This window comes from Salvelinus alpinus, chromosome 10, assembly GCF_045679555.1.
Source record: "Salvelinus alpinus chromosome 10, SLU_Salpinus.1, whole genome shotgun sequence".
Taxonomy (NCBI): Eukaryota; Metazoa; Chordata; class Actinopteri; order Salmoniformes; family Salmonidae; genus Salvelinus; species Salvelinus alpinus.
This window is the reverse complement of record NC_092095.1, coordinates 43,698,045-43,717,555: the sequence shown is the minus strand read 5'-3', so window position 1 is coordinate 43,717,555 and position 19,511 is coordinate 43,698,045. Positions and strand designations below refer to the sequence as shown.

The 19,511-nt window shown below is 39.9% G+C and overlaps 1 protein-coding gene across 1 annotated transcript; it reads right to left on the bottom strand.

The window, feature by feature from the left end:
• Positions 1–402: 402 nt before the first annotated feature.
• LOC139532071 (ras-related protein Rab-18-like) lies at positions 403–19,281 on the bottom strand. Its single transcript, XM_071329201.1, has 7 exons — positions 19,087–19,281; positions 16,329–16,384; positions 11,795–11,856; positions 11,298–11,370; positions 10,451–10,569; positions 4,081–4,147; positions 403–3,102 (listed from the first exon to the last, which is right to left on the bottom strand). The coding sequence occupies exons 1-7, from the start codon at positions 19,152–19,154 to the stop codon at positions 2,930–2,932; spliced, it is 618 nt and encodes a 205-aa protein (XP_071185302.1). The 5' UTR covers positions 19,155–19,281; the 3' UTR covers positions 403–2,929.
• Positions 19,282–19,511: the final 230 nt, after the last annotated feature.

The window sequence follows — 19,511 nt, the reverse complement described above, 5'->3', positions numbered from 1 at the left end:
GGTAAAAGAGTTATTGCCGTAGTGCTGTTTCCTGAACTTCTGCCCAAAAGATGATTTAGATACATCACAGGCCTGGGAGCCAACGGAAGAGTCCTTGGACAGTTTTTTAAACAAACACACGTCTACGTATCTACGTCTCCATTCCGTATCTATAAAACTGAGGAATTCAAATTCTGAAAAAATGAAACAGGCAAGAAAAATAAAAACTTCCTCTCACCAAATTATGACATTTCCAAGTCCAACATGGTAAGTAGTCTAGGTCGTTTTCCACGAAGACTTCTTGGATGAGGTGAAGTACAATTACTGTGTGAAGATTTATATTAAGTTAATAGGATCTGGCGCTTTGTTTTACAATAGGCGAAGGCTCCTTAGCTCGGGCAGGAATAAGCATTAACTTCAGAATCCTTTAAAAAGCATTTTATTCACTTAATACATAGGGTGGTTTTAAAATTGTAATATGGATACATTAAAATTGTACAATCCATACAGGAATTATTTTTCATAGAATTCCTAAATACACACATTCATTTACAATGTGATTATATGCTGTCACATAAGCAAAAAAATAACAGAACAGAGTTCAAGAATTAGTCTGATTCAATCATAAAGCAGACATTAGTTCAGGACAAATAGACCATATAATATCCCAATGGAGTATACTCTATAAACCTGTTTGGAAGGTTCTGGATGCAGGTAAATCTAACTAGTGTTGTGTAAGTGTGGTTCATACAGTTCAAGATTGTGTCCGAAATAGAACCCTATTCCCTATATAGAGCGCTACTTTAGACCAGCTTGGTCAAAAGTAGTGCACTATATAGGCAATAGGGAGCCATTTGGGACACAAACCAAATGTCTCTGCAAGTCATTCCCAGACTAAACATGAATAAAATAAGTATTCTCATGCAATTACGGATGAGAAATAATTATATTCTGATTAGATATACTGTAAAGGCATCTGTGTCACTCCTGCCCCAAATATAGGACATAGGTATGGCCACCCAAAACTACATTTCCCAAACACATTCTGGCACTCAGGTAGGGCTGGGCGGTATACCGTATTTTACTTAATACCGGTATTGATGCACTTACCAGTTTGAGTATTTACTTTACCTTCTATAACGGTATTTCTATGTTTGGTTTGTTAACTCCGGCTCGTATAATTTGTGATAATTTACTCCATTTTCTACTTGAGTTGTCTCTCTCCATCTGCTGCATGCCGCTAACCACACTAAGCCAAGCCCCATCACTTAAGAGAGCAGTTGCTTGACATGCTGCTTTCCACAAGCGTTCTATACACTATTAGTTTGTGTATCTTACTGTCTGCAAACTACTACCTACTAGTTTGTATTTTCTTAGCAAGGTGTTGCTAAAATAATTTGTGTTAGTTGCTAACGGTATCTTATCAGAGAAGAATAGGTCGAAGCATGAATATGTTGGCTAGCTAGCTACATTAAGTTAGAAAACATGTTATGTAACATTTAATTAGGGTCACCTGGAAACACTGACCAACACTTGGGTTCCTAGCCTGTCAAAAATAATTCCTCTGATTTATTCATTCGTCATGTCAAACAATGTATTCAAGGTGCTGCCCACTATATTCCAACTATAGAATTAGAATAATCATTACATTTCCATCACTCCAACAGTTCACCAATTAACTGGGCCTATATTTTTTTCCCATATCATCCTGCATGGCACAGTGTGGAAATTATAATAAAAGCGCAGGAAATATAGAAATGAATCAAAATGCATTTTGTTTGGAGTTGGATTGAACAGTATAAATGGAGAAAGAGAACTCTGCAAAAACCATTTGTACAGGGTTTAAGCCTCTTTAATTTCAGATTTCAATGGAAACACCCATATGACTCATTGTATTCTTTAATATAAAACACTTTTCCTTTTGTATTTTCTTCCCCACATAGGGATGAATTAAGAAAAGCTGAAGCTAAGCTATAGCGTTGATATTACTAATATCATCTGTCTGAGTGGCAGATGGGCTGTGACCAAACAGGCTATTAGAACAACTAGAAAGAAAACAGCAGTGTTCGTTCGTTTAGTTCCTTTTTCATAACACACACAATAGAAAGCCACCCCCCGGTGCCTGCCAATCTGTTTGATTTATAAACCCTTCAAAAACACGCTGAAGGTTTGGAGTCCATGTCAATAAAAGTAGAAAAACTTGGTAACTTACTTTTGAACAAAATAGGTTTGTGGACAAAAGAGAGACTCATTATGTGGGACTGAGTGGTGAAAGGGAATACAAGACGACTTGGGCTGATAAGACTATAAAAAACAGAGCTGTTAGGAGAGTGAGCACTGGAGGATGACAAAGGTTGCATGATCACACAGGGCAGATACACCGGAGAATCAGCTCTGCAGCCAACACACACTAGTTGTGCTTGCCTTGCTAAGAGGAACAAAGTGCTAAGGGAGAGAAAATAGGGGGAATCTACAAAGAGGGGAGGGCAAAGAACATTTGTAAAGAAACGTGATTGAGAACAGGTGATAAAAAAATGATCCTTGCTAAATAAGCATAATACCCACATGTGCTATTGATGGTATTGTGTTTTTTCCTCACTATTCATTACCAAATCATACACTCATTAATTTTCTCCATTCCTGTCAGTGGACAAAAAGACAGACAGAATGAAACACAGGGAAGACGACTTATAAATAGCATTATAGCCATGATACCAGGAAGTGTGCAAACAGCAATGTCCCTATGAATGATCACAGCCAGGAAGCTTAGGGTGCTGGTCAGGAGCAGCCTTGCTTCACACCACACCTCAGGGGCTGATGGGGGAAATAGTCTGAATACCATAGCCTTCATAGTCCTCTTCAAAGGACATCAGCCACTAGTGTTTGGTAGGGTGTCTTTCAAGTGTGTGTGTGTATGTGATTTTTGTATATGTATGTGAGTATGTGTTGTCTACACCAGGGAGCAGTAGCCCCCACAGCTACCCCCTGCAGCCTGGTCTTGCCTGCCCAGCTGGACTCCTCGGCCCTGCGTCTCGCTCTCCCACAGTCCCGGGGTTTGGATGATCTTCTCAACCAGTTCCTCAAACGCACACTGCACCCCATCTCGCGTCTTCGCACTGGCCTCTGGCCCACACGAGAGAGATAGAGACAGAAAAAGAGAGTGTGAGAGGAGAAATAAAGGATACAGACAACTGCCAGTGACTGGCTGCTTCTTCATCTCATCTAGCTACTGAACTCCACAGCTGCAGCCGCAACGTAAGACGCTGAAAATATACTGAAACCAGAATGTGTAATTTTCCTGAAGATTCTTTGTGTGCCTCCCCTGTGCATAGGGCCCAACAACACCATTTACCCGTGACTATATTCATGACAGAGCACAGACTCTTATCGCTTAATTAGAAATGTGCTCCCCTGTGCTATAATTGGATAATTTCAACATCAGGAAGTTATTTTAGCTAAAATAAAATAAAATATTAAAAGTTTGCGGTTACTCAAATAGCCGTAAACTCTTGATTGGTAGAACTTATTTCTGTTCTGATTGCTGAATGGAATAGCGAAGACATGGACAAATAGTTTATACAATAGTTTGTTGTCTTACTTGTTGGGAAAGAGGTCAACATTATTGTTTCTTAAAGTGGAGAGAAAACAAGTAGTTGACGCGGTTACTAAAACAGCCGTATCTCCGGATTGGTAGAAAGTATCTCTGTTCTGATTCATTATTTATTCCAATGTTGGTCTCAATGCTCTTTAACACATAGCGTGTGTGGTTATCATATGAAAATGATCTAAAACATACAATACTAAGTGCAGGCAAAAGCATGGTAAATGTACACTAATTTCAAAAGTCATTAAATTGCTTTGTTCAAATAATTCCTGAAAAAGTGTCCACAAGAGCAGAGGGTTTGGCCATGAATCAATGTGAAACAATGTTAGACAGAGGACAAAAAAAAGAGTTAAAAATAGAACTAGGCAAACATTTCAATACAAGTATGAGAGATATCCAAAAAGCAGATTCCCCTGCATAACGGTCTACGATAACTCATGCCCCGGGTCAGTCCGAGAGGCGAGAAGAGAGGGGAATCTTCTCAGCTCCTGGCTTACCTATAAACAGCATGGAATGTTTTCTTGCAAACTTCAGGCCTTCGTTCCTGTCTAGTTCGTGGTTTTCCTAAAACAAAGAATAGTCATCTTTTATGAGGTCTGTCCGGCATACCTGTCAGCTATGGGGAATATGACTGAGCTGGGAATACAGGAAACATAGTAGTCCAGTCAGTCCCACAGACAAAGGCTAGTACTACACAGTACTGTAAATGATGACCCTGTAGTAATAACTTGAGTAGACAACAACAACAACCAAGGACATATAATGGTGGAAGATGAGCATGACATGAATACAACAGAGGCAGCAGGATACATTTCAATGTAATTACATGTTTAAAAGAACACAAACTTATGGAACTAAACCCAGAGAAAACAGTTGGTGGAACATGTGAACATTTTTAAAAACACTGCTGTGGGCCACATGGGCTTGGGCTGTGTTAAAATATGATGAGGACATACACACTAAGACCTCTTCTCTCAGTTCAGTTTAAATGGGACACAACTGGATGGGGGAGGTAATATTATTAACAATACATTCCAGCTGAAATTGGTAACACACCCATGTAGTAACAATGTTATTAGTGATGCACCGATATGACAATTTTGGCCGATACCGATAGTCGATATTTTCCTTGCACAAAAAAACCTGATACCGATCTATATTTTCTTCCAGCCTTCTAAGCATTCTAGTACAGTTAAATAGTTAACACACACACATGGATGCAGCGGTCTAAGGCACTGCATCTCAGTGCAAGAGGCGTCACTATAGTCCCTGGTTTGAATCCAGGCTGTATCACATCCTGCTCGTGATTGGGAGTCCCATAGGGCGACGCACAATTGGCCCAGCGTCATTCGGGCTGTCATAGTAAATAAATAAAATAAACAAGCAATGATTACACTTGTATTTCATTTGGCACAACAATTTATCGATACATATGCTATAATGCTGGTAAAGTTGTCTCGCGCACCAACAGTGCTGGTCATTTAAAAAAATGCAAACATTGTAGTTCTTCCCCAAAAACATAGCAACACGACATAATCTGTTTCAGTAGCTATAGTTAGCTAGCTAACTATACATGTAGGTGTCATCTAAAATAACCCTATTTTATAAGACAGTTCTTATTTGATTAATGGTGGTCGGACCCATCTATGTGAAGCGAGCCACAATAAGGATTAGCCACAATAGTGGACTTTGCGGTTAGCCTTTAAAATAAAAGTATGGCATAATTCTACTATTTGTATTCATTTGCATTACTGTCAATGGCATACTTTTATTTTGAAGGCAATCCGCAAAAGTCCACTATTGGGCCTAATCCTTGTGGCTAGCTTCACAACACATAACACAGTCCGGTCGAGCCTCACTAGCCAGATGAAGTTAGCTGGCCGTTTATAACCTTAACTTTGGGCAACAGGGTTAAGTAGCTGGCTAGCTATTTATTTTCATGAACTGAAGTTCAATTTCAATAGGCGAACAACAAGTGGCCACCTAGCTAATACTTTGTCACAAGGAATTGCTAAGAATAATGAAAATGACTGCAGTTTCTACTGGTCATTGTTTTCAGGCTGGTTGTATTGGTGCTAGCTATGTACTAAGCTAAAGCTAGCTGCCCAAGAAGATGCGGTCGAACAAATGATGCTTTATTACCAACGCGGTATTGTAAACACATCGTTTCTGGCCAGTGTTTGCAGACTTTTTTGTACAGTTGACAGTGCTACTCTATCTTTTTTGACACGCAAAGACCCAAACGGTGTTCCATAGTATGTATGTCGTGAAGCTTATAGCAGTGACGCTATTACTGTGTAACTCCGGTAGGGCAACATCTGAAAAATAGCACACTTGGTAGTGTGTACCGGTGCTTGACCAGTCAGCGGAAGCCAACATTACCCACGACAGATAACGGTTGATTGTCAAGGGCAAGGAATTCCATTATCTTGGCTTTAATGGATTTCACCTATGAGTGGTCTCGCTGAAATTTTCTTACTCTTTCAAATGACTGCTCGATCCACACAGCAGACATTCTGAGCTAGGTTAAGAAAAAATGTACGTGGCGTCATTACGTCATGTACCAACGTTATATATGTATGCACGGTAGCGTTGACATCGGCTTTTAACATCGGGCCGATACCGATTTTGACATTTTTAGCTAATATTGGCCGATTCCGATATGTTCACCGATATATCGTGCATCCCTAGTTGTTATTGTAGTATTTACTGGATTACTACACAGGTATAAAATCAAAACTTAATGTAAAGTGTTACCCTCATACTTAAATAGAAAACATTCCACAAATTGTATAATGTATGAAATAAAGTATGTGTTGTCATTCTGAGGACGGAATCCCTTGTTACCTGTAAATTATAAACTAACACATTTCTCCCTGATTCCAGACCACTCTGATCTGACAAACTGTATACTTAACAAAAATATAAAAATACATGTAATGTGTTGTTCCTATTTTTCCATGAGCTGAAATAAATGTTCCATATGCACAAAAAGCTTATTTCGCTCAAATTCTGTACACAAAATAATTTACCTCCCTTTTAGTGAGCGTTTCTCCTTTGCTAAGATAATCAAAATGGATTAAACAGCATGATCATAACACAGGTGCACCTTGTGCTGGTGACAACAAAAGGCCACTCTAAAATGTGCAGTTTTGCCACACAACACAATGCCACAGATGTCTCAAGTTGAGGGAGTGTGCAATTGGCATGCTGACTGCAGTAATGTCCGACAGAGGTATGGCCAGAGAATTTAATGTTCATTTCTCTACCATAAACCGAATCCAATGTAGTTTTAGATAATTGTACGTGTATCCAAGCCAGGGGTGTTGAGGAATATTTCTGCCTGTAAAATAAAGCCCTTTTGTGGGGAAAAACTCATTCTGATTAGCTCGGCCTGGCTCCCCAGTGAGTGGGCCTATGCCCTCGCAGGCCGACCCATGGCCTGCCCAGTCATGTGAAATCCATAGACGAGGGCCTAATTTATTTATTTCAATTGACTGATTTCCTTCTATGAAGTGTAACTGTAAAATATTTTAAATTGTTGCGTTTAAATCCACACACACAAAAGTATTCACCCCCCGTAGCATTTTTCCTATTTTGTTGCCTTACAACCTGGAATTAAAATAGATTTTTTGGGGGTTTGGATCACTTGATTTACACAATATGCCTACCACTTTGAAGATGCAAAATATTTTTTTGTGAAACAAACAAGAAATAAGACAAAAAAACTGAAAACTTGAGCATGCATAACCCAGGTTATGGGTTATAACTATTCACCCCCCCATAGACAATACTTTGTAGAGCCACCTTTTGCAGCAATTACAGCTGCAAATCTCTTGGGATAAGTCTCTATAAGCTTGGCACATCTAGCCACTGGGATTTTTGCCCATTCTTCAAGGCAAAACTGTTTCAGCTCCTTCAAGTTAGATGGGTTCCTTCTGGTGTACAGCAATCTTTAAGTCATACCATAGATTCTCAATTGGATTGAGGGCTGGGCTTTGGACTAGGCCATAAACTACTCGAGTGTTGCTTGAGCTGTATGCTTAGGGTCATTGTCCTGCTGGAAGGTGAACCTCCGTAATAGTCTCACATCTCTAGAACACTGAAACAGGTTTCCCTCAAGAATCTCCCTGTATTTAGCTCCATCCATCATTCCTTCAATTCTGACCAGTTTTCCAGTCCCTGCCTACGAAAAACATCCCCACAGCATGATGCTGCCACCACCATGCTTCACTGTGGGGATGTTGTTCTTGGGGTGATGAGAGGTGTGGGTGTTGGGTTTGTGCCAGACATAGAGTTTTCCTTGATGGCCAAAAAGCTACATTTTAGTCTCATCTGACCAGAGTGCCTTCTTCCATATGTCTGGGGAGTCTCCCACATGCCTTTTGGCGAACACCAAACGTGTTTCCTTATTTTCTTCTTTAAGCAATGGCTTTTTTTTCTAGACACTCTTCCGTAAAGCCCAGCTCTGTGAAGTGTACGGCTTAAAGTGGTCCTATGGGCAGATACTCCGATCTCCGTTGTGGAGCTTTGCAGTTCCTTCAGGGTTATCTTTGGTCTCTTTTTTGCCTCTCCGATTAATGCCCTCCTTGCCTGGTCTGTGAGTTTTGGTGGGCGGCCTTCTCTTGGCAGGTTTGTTGTGGTGCTACATTCATTCAATTGTTTAATAACGGATTTAAATGGTGCTCCGTGGGATGTTCAAAGTTTGGGATATTTTTTTATAATCCAACCCTGATCTGTACTTCTCCACAACTTTGTCCCTGACCTGTTTGGAGAGCTGCCGAGTGTGGTTGCAGACTCTGGTGCCTTTCAGAACAGGTGTATATACAGTGGGGAGAACAAGTATTTGATACACTGCCGATTTTGCAGGTTTTCCTACTTACAAAGCATGTAGAGGTCTGTAATTTTGATCATAGGTACACTTCAACTGCGAGAGACGGAATCTAAAACAAAAATCCAGAAAATCACATTGTATGATTTTTAAGTAATTAATTTGCATTTTATTGCATGACATAAGTATTTGATACATCAGAAAAGCAGAACTTAATATTTGGTACAGAAACCTTTGTTTGCAATTACAGAGATCATACGTTTCCTGTAGTTCTTGACCAGGTTTGCACACACTGCAGCAGGGATTTTGGCCCACTCCTCCATACAGACCTTCTCCAGATCCTTCAGGTTTCGGGGCTGTCGCTGGGCAATACGGACTTTCAGCTCCCTCCAAAGATTTTCTATTGGGTTCAGATCTGGAGACTGGCTAGGCCACTCCAGGACCTTGAGATGCTTCTTACGGAGCCACTCCTTAGTTGCCCTGGCTGTGTGTTTCGGGTCGTTGTCATGCTGGAAGACCCAGCTACGACCCATCTTCAATGCTCTTACTGAGGGAAGGAGGTTGTTGGCCAAGATCTCGCGATACATGGCCCCATCCATCCTCCCCTCAATACGGTGCAGTCGTCCTGTCCCCTTTGCAGAAAAGCATCCCCAAAGAATGATGTTTCCACCTCCATGCTTCACGGTTGGGATGGTGTTCTTGGGGTTGTACTCATCCTTCTTCTTCTTCCAAACACGGCGAGTGGAGTTTAGACCAAAAAGCTCTATTTTTGTCTCATCAGACCACATGACCTTCTCCCATTCCTCCTCTGGATCATCCAGATGGTCATTGGCAAACTTCAGACGGGCCTGGACATGCCCTGGCTTGAGCAGGGGGACCTTGTGTACACTGCAGGATTTTAATCCATGACGGCGTAGTGTGTTACTAATGGTTTTCTTTGAGACTGTGGTCCCAGCTCTCTTCAGGTCATTGACCAGGTCCTGCCGGGTAGTTCTGGGCTGATCCCTCACCTTCCTCATGATCATTGATGCCCCACGAGGTGAGATCTTGCATGGAGCCCCAGACCGAGGGTGATTGACCGTCATCTTGAACTTCTTCCATTTTCTAATAATTGCGCCAACAGTTGTTGCCTTCTCCCCAAGCTGCTTGCCTATTGTCCTGTAGCCCATCCCAGCCTTGTGCAGGTCTACAATTTTATCCCTGATGTCCTTACACAGCTCTCTGGTCTTGGCCATTGTGGAGAGGTTGGAGTCTGTTTGATTGAGTGTGTGGACAGGTGTCTTTTATACAGGTAACGAGTTCAAACAGGTGCAGTTAATACAGGTAATGAGTGGAGAACAGGAGGGCTTCTTAAAGAAAAACTAACAGGTCTGTGAGAGACGGAATTCTTACTGGTTGGTAGGTGATCAAATACTTATGTCATGCAATAAAATGCAAATTAATTAGTTAAAAATCATACAATGTGATTTTCAGGATTTTTGTTTTAGATTCCGTCTCTCACAGTTGAAGTGTACCTATGATAAAAATTACAGACCTCTACATGCTTTGTAAGTAGGAACACCTGCAAAATCGGCAGTGTATCAAATACTTGTTCTCCCCACTGTATATACACACTGAGATCATGTGACACTTAGATTGCACACAGGTGGACTTTATTTAATTCATTATGCGACTTCTGAAGGTAATTGGTTGTACCAGATCTTATTTAGGGGCTTCATAGCAAGGGGGTGAATACATATGCACGGACCATTTAAAAAACAAAACAAAAAAATGTCATATCACCAATTTGAACTATTTTGTTTATGTCCATTACATGAAATCCAAATAAAAATCTATTTAAAATACAGGTTGTAATGCAACAAAATAGGAAAAACGCCAAGGGGGGTGAATACTTTGGCAAGGCACTGTATACACACACACACACACACACACACACACACACACACACACACACACACACACACACACACACACACACACACACACACACACACACACACACACACACACACACACACACACAAACAAAGACTCACCTTATCAATTTTATTCCCAACCAGCATCTTGACGAGGTCATTCCTTGTACAGTACGTCTCCAGCTCATTGAGCCAGTTGTCCAGCTTGGTGAAAGTATCCCGTCGTGTTACGTCATACACTGAGGGAGAGATAAGAGATGCTCAATCAGAAACATTTGATTTCTTCTGTCAGAAGGCTGCAGGACATACGGTCACTGAGGGGGGCCATTGGACCTTTCAAACCATGTTCCACAATAACCCAACATATAAAAACACCAGAATCTGCTGGCACCGCCATAACTGTTGGGGAACGAACAGCTGACTGAAGACGGGCTGGCCAATTACTGTCATCCAATTACCGTTCCCCATAATTTCATGACCGTCACAGCCCTACCTGACCTGTGTATCAACATAGTGAGTTACAACACTGGTCCTGGTCTTAATAGGAACTGAAATGATGAGGTAGGGTTGCAAAATCCCAGTAACTTTACCCAAATTCCAGTTTTTCAGAAATCCTGGTTGGAGGATTCCTAGATTTCCTGCTAACTTGCCCTCCTGATACCGGGAATTTTCAAACATGATTTCTGGAAAACCTGGGCATTGTGCAACTCTATGATGAGGAAAAAGATACCTACTTTCATTTCGAATGGGAGATCTACTTCACCCGTGGTGTTAACCACTATATCATAGCCTCCACACATCGTGTGCTTTGGAGGATGTCTGCTTTAGCATTAAGAGTAGTAAAGTCTGTTCCAGAGAGTAAGGAAGAGGACAGGATGAAAATCCATCACTGTCTTTATGGTGGCTGTCCGGACCAACAGTGGCTGACTGCGTCTAAAGCGTCTGAATTATGAAGTTGTTTGCTCACCCAGGATGACTCCCTGAGCGCCCCGGTAGTAACTAGGCGTCAGGGTTCGGAAACGCTCCTGGCCAGCCGTGTCCTGCAAAACACAACCATTACAGCTCTTGAGTCTGGACCATAACAGCTCTGGGCACATCAAAACACAACCATAACCCTCTCAGCTATCATGCTCTGGACACATGGGGAGGAAGATATGGTGGTGTGACTAGGACAGAAGCATAACAAGTGATGCAGGACCAGGACTAAAGCATAGAGATACATTTGACTGCCATTTATCATTGATGGTTGGTCCTCAGAATGCTGTACATGATCGCTATCTTGTGGACATTTAGTGAACAACATTTTAAGCGGAAGGAATGGGAATTCAGCAATGTGATATTTATTTGACTGAACACACATACCTAGGAGGTAGAACTGTCAACAACAATACAATTGAATGTGCATCCCAAACCAGCTCCTTACCAGTCTGAATTTCTAAGTTCAGAGGACAGAAGAATACATACCCATATTGCCAACTTTGCCTTGTTCCCATCCACTGAAATGGTCTTCACTTTGAAATCAACGCCTGCATGAACACACACAAAATATCACAGATGATTCATCACACAAGTCATATACGCCAAGAATATGAATCAAGAAGAAGTATGATGATATGTGATTCATTTAAAATGAATGGTCAAAAACATTCATAGGCCTACATACCACACAATATGTGTCTGAACTAAAACTAACCCTTCCACTAGTCAAGACAGGGTTTCAACTTTGTGCACTTAAATTATGATGCGAGTCCTGATTTAAAACTACACAGGGAATATGTGGTTTAATATGTAAAAATCAAACAAATACAGCAGCTTTCAATTTAAAAAAAACTCCACATGTGACATCGCTCAGAAGTGTAATGATTCATTCTTTAAAATCCCCTCTGTTCGGCACGAGAAATACATTTACATAAAATAACAGCGCTGTGCTCGTCACACTCGATGAGTAAATCTATTCTATGGCTTCTTTCAGCGCACATAGCATGAAGCGTTTGGCTGGACGTAGTTTTAGCACACACTGAAAGATTTATCAAGAAAAACATATCATTTGGATGGAGTTGTTTCTGTCTGGACCAGGCCCCAGACAAGATCCAAAACAGAGAGGGGGGGAGGACATCAGCCTCCCATTTTCCTACACTCCACGACCCAGGAGGTTGTCAATCATGGCTCCTCGTTCTTCTCCGAGCCCAGCAGGGTTGCTCCACTTCTGTCGCCAGTCGCGTAGCGCACCGAGCAACTGACAATTTACACTAAACAGTCCTGCCGGCTAACAGGCCGTGGTGTTTAGCACAAACTACAGCAGTTCACCAAGTGCCATGATGCAGCATCTGATTGATATATCATCAACCCAACAATAACTCACCATACTATGTACATTTTACTCACACAGCATATTGTAAAATATACTGTGTCCGTAAAATGTATGTAGTGTATAAGCTGGAAGTAGATGCCTAAGTGTTGTTGTCCATTAGTTTACTCCAATTAGGGGATGGTTAAAATAATAAAGGAAATTATATTTAAAAATATATATATATATATATTGAGACAGGGACATTTCTAAGTGAGTGTGTGTGTATGTGTGTATATATATATATATATATATATATACACATACATACACACACACACACACACATATACACACTCACTAAGAAATGTCCCTGTTTTTTGAAAGAAAAGCATATTTGTCCATTAAAATAACATTTATCAGAAATACAGTTTAGACATGTTAATGTTCTAAATTACCATTTTAGCTGGAACCAACTGATTTTTCAAATCAGAAAACCCTTTTGCAATTATGCTAGCACAGCTGAAAACTGTCGTGCTGATTAAAGAAGCAATAACACTGTCCCTCTTTAGACTAGTTGTGTATCTGGAGCATCAGCATTTGTGGGTTCAATTACAGGCTCAAAATGGCCAGAAACAAGGAACTTTCTTCTGAAACTCGTCAGTTTATTCTTGTTCTGAGAAATGAAGGCTATTCCATGCGAGAAATTGCCAAGAAACTGAAGATCTCGTACAACGCTGTGTACTACTCCCTTCACAGAACAGCGCAAACTGGCTCTAACCAGAATAGAAAGAGGAGTGGGTGGCCCCGGTGCACAACTGAGCAAGTACTTTAGAATGCCTAGTTTAAGAAACAGACGCCTCACAAGTCCTCAACTGGCAGCTTCATTATATAGTACCCGCAAAACACCAGTCTCAACGTCAACAGTGAAGAGGAGACTTCGGGATGCTGGCCATCTAGGCAAGTTCACAACAATGTTTCTGTAGCACTCAGGTAATTGGTTTGCAAAACAAATGCCCACTGGATTGATGAAAAAAATCATATCATCATTCTGACAGGTAGGCATTAGCTACTTTGAAGTTAACATTCCAATTGAGAAGGTTAATGGGAAAGCCTTTCCATCTCTACCAGAAGGATATCATTAGCACCGCACACATACACAGATAGGGGATTTCCTGTGCCGTTTCAGAAAGTTGCAAGAAAATACAAGTCACTGATGTATTTTGTTCTTGTCTTATGATTAACTTGACAAATTAATGCATTTCTAATAAATTCTAATAGATTTAGTTGATTTTCAAGTGAGTTCAATAAAAAAAATTATATTGTTGAATTCCGTTTTAATGTCTGGATTCTGTCCGCAATGCAGATTTTATATGGCCCTAAACATAGTGAACATAGTGAACAAAGGCACCAAGTCAGTAGCAGTGCCAAGTATTTTCCCCAGGTTAATAGATTACAGACAAACAGTGTCTGAGGTTCTGCTTTTAGGCTATTTATGAGATATTCATCTGAATCTCTCATCACCATAGTAGTTGTTGAATAATAGGGAGGTTGGCTCTATTTAATGTCCAAGGGGCAATACAAACCATGTGTTCCAATACAGACTTATTTAACATGCTGCTACAAAATTAGAGCAACTCTCAAGTAAGATGTCTACAGAGACCTCGGAATGTTTATGCCAATGACAGATTTTGACACGTTTATAGTGAACTGTTGGGTTTCGACACCCACCATCTCTGATTGTTCTGAAATAGTTTATTTTGTTAGATAAGATTAGCATCCCTGCAACATTATTTTGATTAAATATAATTTGATCTGAGAAATTAAGCTAATTGATTGCACTTTAATTTGATTGTCCATTTTAATTTATAGAATTCATAATTACAAATAATTTATAGACTGCAATTTCACACCAAGAATCACAACCAGATATAATAACAATTGACAAAAACATGAGAATTTCAAACCTTACATTTGTATACGATCACGTGTCTCTCTATTATTCGTGGGAATACTTGGGAACAGATTTCCAAAATTAAAATAACTGGTGTTTTTATTTTATATATATTTTTCTCTCAAACTGGGGGGCAAATAAAACCACCATTTTTTTTTTAGATACATTTTTTAGATAGTTAAGGATGATTTTCATTTTAAACAGTGGAAAACAAAACCAAAGCATGGATTACTGTCATACCTAGTCCAGAGACTGCTTACAGGGTAAGGAAACTAATATAATATTTTTTATTTGGGTGAACTATCCCTTTAACGTTGGGGGGGTTGTTAAAAACCAACCCGGAACAGCACCATCTAGTGGTCAGAAACAGGTAATGACGTAGGCTGAGATAAACATTTCAACTTCAATGACTCATTTCTCTGAACAGGGGAAAAAAACATCACCAAATTCACTGGTTATACATTACATAGGAGGAAGAAACAATACTGTGAGCCGAAGCTCCCATACTACTAGTCAGACATAGAGAACTGATACCATATACTTGTTGTTGGGGTGGGATTGGTGTGGGGAGATCGTTGGTGGCTTATGACAACTTATTTAGATTCCTCATGTCTAACTCTTGGTCCAAATCGGATGTTAGGTACTATATTTATTGGATATTATATGAATCCTCTAAATTAAAATGGCCAATTTGGGTGCAATCAATTAGCTTAATTTCTCAGAGATCAAATTATATTTCATAAAAGTAATGTTGCAGGAATGCTAATCTTATCTAAACTACAGAAGTGATTTCAGAACAATCAGATGGCAGGTGTCATGCTTGATGAAATGACATGGAATGACCCTGTTGCTTTATACCACAGCTGTCAAACTCATTCTACGGACGGCAGTGTCTCTGCGGGTTTTCACTCCTCCCTTGTACTTGATTGATGAATTAAGGTCACTAATTAGCAAGGAACTCCCCACACCTGGTTGTCTAGGGCTTAATTGAAAGGAAAAACAAAAACCTGGGCTCTCCATTAAATGAGTTTGACACCCCTGCTTTATAAAAATAGAGGCAGGAATAAGCAGGAATTGAGTGGTTTTCAGCAACAAATCACAAGGGACTTGTGTCAATGTGGGGAGTAGCGTAGCTAGACTTCTATGGGGACATCTGTTTGGCAAATTTAATAAGTTGGCCAAGTAAAATAGGAGTGAGGCATGCCTACCTCTCTAAGAATCCACAGGCATGTATGGTTGTTTCAACAAAGACTACATTGTGCAGTCTGAATATCTTCAGAGAAATCACATTATAGTTAAAAAAAATATATATATATGTTTTTATGTCACCCCACCCCAGTAGTAATCAATAGCTCTATGAATGTTTTGCCTGTCTTGCACTTCTTCCACTAAGTCACTCCTGGCTGTTAACCATCTGAAGGCTACCTGAAAATAATAATAGGGGTGTCTTTGAAGAGTCTAATGTTTAAATACATTTTGCTACTCTGATATAATTTCCAGATACGTGAAGGAAAGAAAGAATTATCCTTTTCCCAAACCATGTATTTCACCATTAGATGAATTACTCATTCACTGTAGACCGGGTTGTATCTCAAATTCATTTTGTTGAATTTAGAGAGTATTACATTTCAAATAGTTGTGATATTATCTATGCTTTTGGTTCAGAATACTAGTTAGTGAGTACAAGTTATATATTCTTTATTTAACTTTTAGGCAACCCAACTTATTTTTTCTTCATACAGTAAGAAATTACTTACCTATTGTTGCTGCTAATTCTGGGTCAAATGTGTCATCTGTGAATCTCAAGAGAAGACTGCAAAAAAAGAAACAAAAGACATTAACAGGGAACTTGATAAGACCTTACCATGTCTCTTCTATGGCCGATACTTAGAAAATATTTATTTTGACATGTGAGTCAACACTTATACAGAGTTTTTAGCGTAGGCCTACATAACACATTTGAAATGAGGGCAAACGCCACAAAGTCAAATAGCCAAGGGAACTTTTACTGGTATTATTTACTGGTATTGTGTTTGGTTTCCAATTTGCCTAGATATCGCTAAATGAAAATCAGCCCTGCCCTGGGGAGCTAAATGGAGTTGTCACCCCCCCCCCCAGGTCTATTTATTGCAAAATGATTGGACATGAGAACAAAGGCCTACATATTCAGCACAACAACAACCAGACATCAGATTACATCACTACTTGCTGCATGGTCAGAGGGTCAGTGTTCAGTTGTGAGTCACTAATCAAGTGCTAGGAACTGAATCACAGGGCTAATGATGTAGCTAATCCTTCTTATTTCCAGTCAACCCAAACACAGAAAATAGCCTAATGCTCAAATATTCTTATTCAACCATACTCTAATTTCCTTCATCCATATTCATAAGAAATTGCTTCATCAGATAGAATGTCAGAACAATGACTGATCATTGTTTTATGTCTCAGTAGCCTGATACCTCAGTAGCAATGCGGTTAGCCTAAATAATAGCACAATAGCAGTGCAACAGGCCAATTTGTCTGGTAGAATGAAACCTCTTCTCTGCTAGGGATATTTCTAATGATTTGAAGACCTAGGCAGAGGGGAGGAAATAGAGAATGAGATCATTAGTGAAACACTAGCCTTGGCCTACATTGCTCATACCAATAGTTAGACTTACTGTATCCTCATCAAGAAATGGCATGTTAACTTAACATTATTTAACAAAAAAACGAAGAGGACTGTTTACTGAAATCATAGAATTTCATTGTCTGATAGGCAGTAAACCCTCCCTCACCAGTCAGGTGGAAGGAATATCTAGTTTCACTCTACCGTTGGGTCGTTTCTTTAATTAAACAATTTTATTTGATTATTTCGAGAAAATTAAGGCTGTCTGGTCTGGACCAAAGGCATTGAATGAAAATGACATCTGACTACTGGGTGCAGTAGTCATCACGGTGCCATCTCCTCATTGGTTTTTAGTAGCATATACCCATGTGGGTAATTGAAAAATGAACTGAGGTCCACACCCCAGTCCAGTTGATAGTGCACCTTAAAGTTGGTTGCCAACCTCCATATAAGGTCCAAAGAAGAAGCCTGAAGGAGAGATTACTAGAAACGAACTCAGTTTATCTGTGGATTAATTGTCGGAGTAGAGGACCTTCTGCATTTCAGGTAAAATAACAACCCAATGTTTATATCCCTGGACAAATTAGCTAGCAACAGCAAGCTAGCTAGCTAGCTAAATTGCCATACATGTTTCATGTTTTTCGACCTGTCCCCAAATTAATATATTTGGTTCAGAGTTTTGATATTTCAACCTGCGTGTCCTGACATGCGCGCGCGGTCTGGTCAGCATGTTAGAATCATTGGATGAAGGCATCTTTTGTAGGGGGGAGTTTTTTGTTAAGATCCTCATCTTTCATTATAGCAAGATGAAAAAAGGGTTGAATTGATACACACCATTTTGGTCTCACATGGCCATATCTCCATGTTACAGTGCTTGTTTATGGAAAACAGATGGAAGACGAGGCGACCACCTGTGCTAATTAGCTATCTTGCATGCTCTTAACACCCGTGTGTAAGCGTAACTCAGGAAGAGTAGCAGAAGTGTAGTTTCAGTGGCTGGAGGCACCCAGAGATGTATGGATCTGTGCAAAACCGCTACAGTAAGTGTATCTTTTTAATTTTAAGGATTCTTTCTCGCTGAGCCATATCGCAAGCTATGATTAATGAGGTTTCTCAACATAAAAAAAACAATATCGGGATTGTAGATCACATGAGGCAGTCGTGGGCGAAGCTAATGGCTGAGAGCTGTAGGGAGAGTTTTCAAGAACTAACATTACTCAGACATACCAGAATTCTTTCTAGCAGTCTAAGAGCCAGAGATATACACAGCTTGGTAACTACAATATACTCCACGTTGGCACCAACCAGTGCATAATAATAACATTCTACTTTTAATTTTTTTTCTTGGAACATATGGTGCCAACATAGCATCCATTAACATTATTCTCAGTTGAGTTTGCCAAACTCTTTAGCTATGCTAAGGCATTGGTCTTCACATAAGCATTTGTATCACTCACTCAGGACACATAGCTAAACTCTGCTGTCACGAGGCAGGGTTTATCACTTCGCTGACACTTCTAATAAGTGAAATCACTTACTGATGTGACTACTGAAGGTAGATCAATGCATTTGTTTTGGCAAACTGTGTGAAAATATGTAATTACAGCCACCCTAATTGTTCTCCACTTAAACACAACGTTCCACGCAGCAAGCTAGCAAACATTGTTAGCTAGCTGATGTGGCATAGCAACCAACTGTGTTACCTTAGCCTGTTCGCTGTGGTCCCCTAATATACATGAGTTTTTGCTTTGTTGACAAGTTCTGCTTATCTGACAATATTGACATTTAATTATTGGGCATGTTTTTAAACGAGACAACAATAGCTCCTAGCTAATCGTCCCAGCTAACAGTTAGCTGAGTGAAGTTGTTGTAGAGCTAACGTCAGTTGGTTACTGTAGCTTTCTTACCTGGACTTCCCAACGCCACTTTCTCCAATTATTAATATTTTCAGTGTTGTCAAAACGTCGTCTTCCATATTCCTATCCTATGTATAGTTTCAATTCAACGGGTAGCTGTAAAATACAACCCAGAAGTGTTGTTTGTCAGCCGGGGAGCTGAATGATAAGACAACCAGCACTTCCGGTTTCCTTGGTAGACTTCCGGTACAATGTTGAGCGAGTTCTCTTCTTTTCAAAGTTACGTATCAAACTGCTTTTCTTAACAATATAGTTGATTAACAGGCAAAATGTGATGTATTTCTTGTTAATTTTTTTTTAATACATTTTCCATCAAACTATGGCTCCCCATAATAAAACCAGAGGCAGGAGCTAGTTACAAGTATCTTTGATCAAACCATGCCTCCTCTTTCTAGAACTAATGTAGCAAAGCTAAA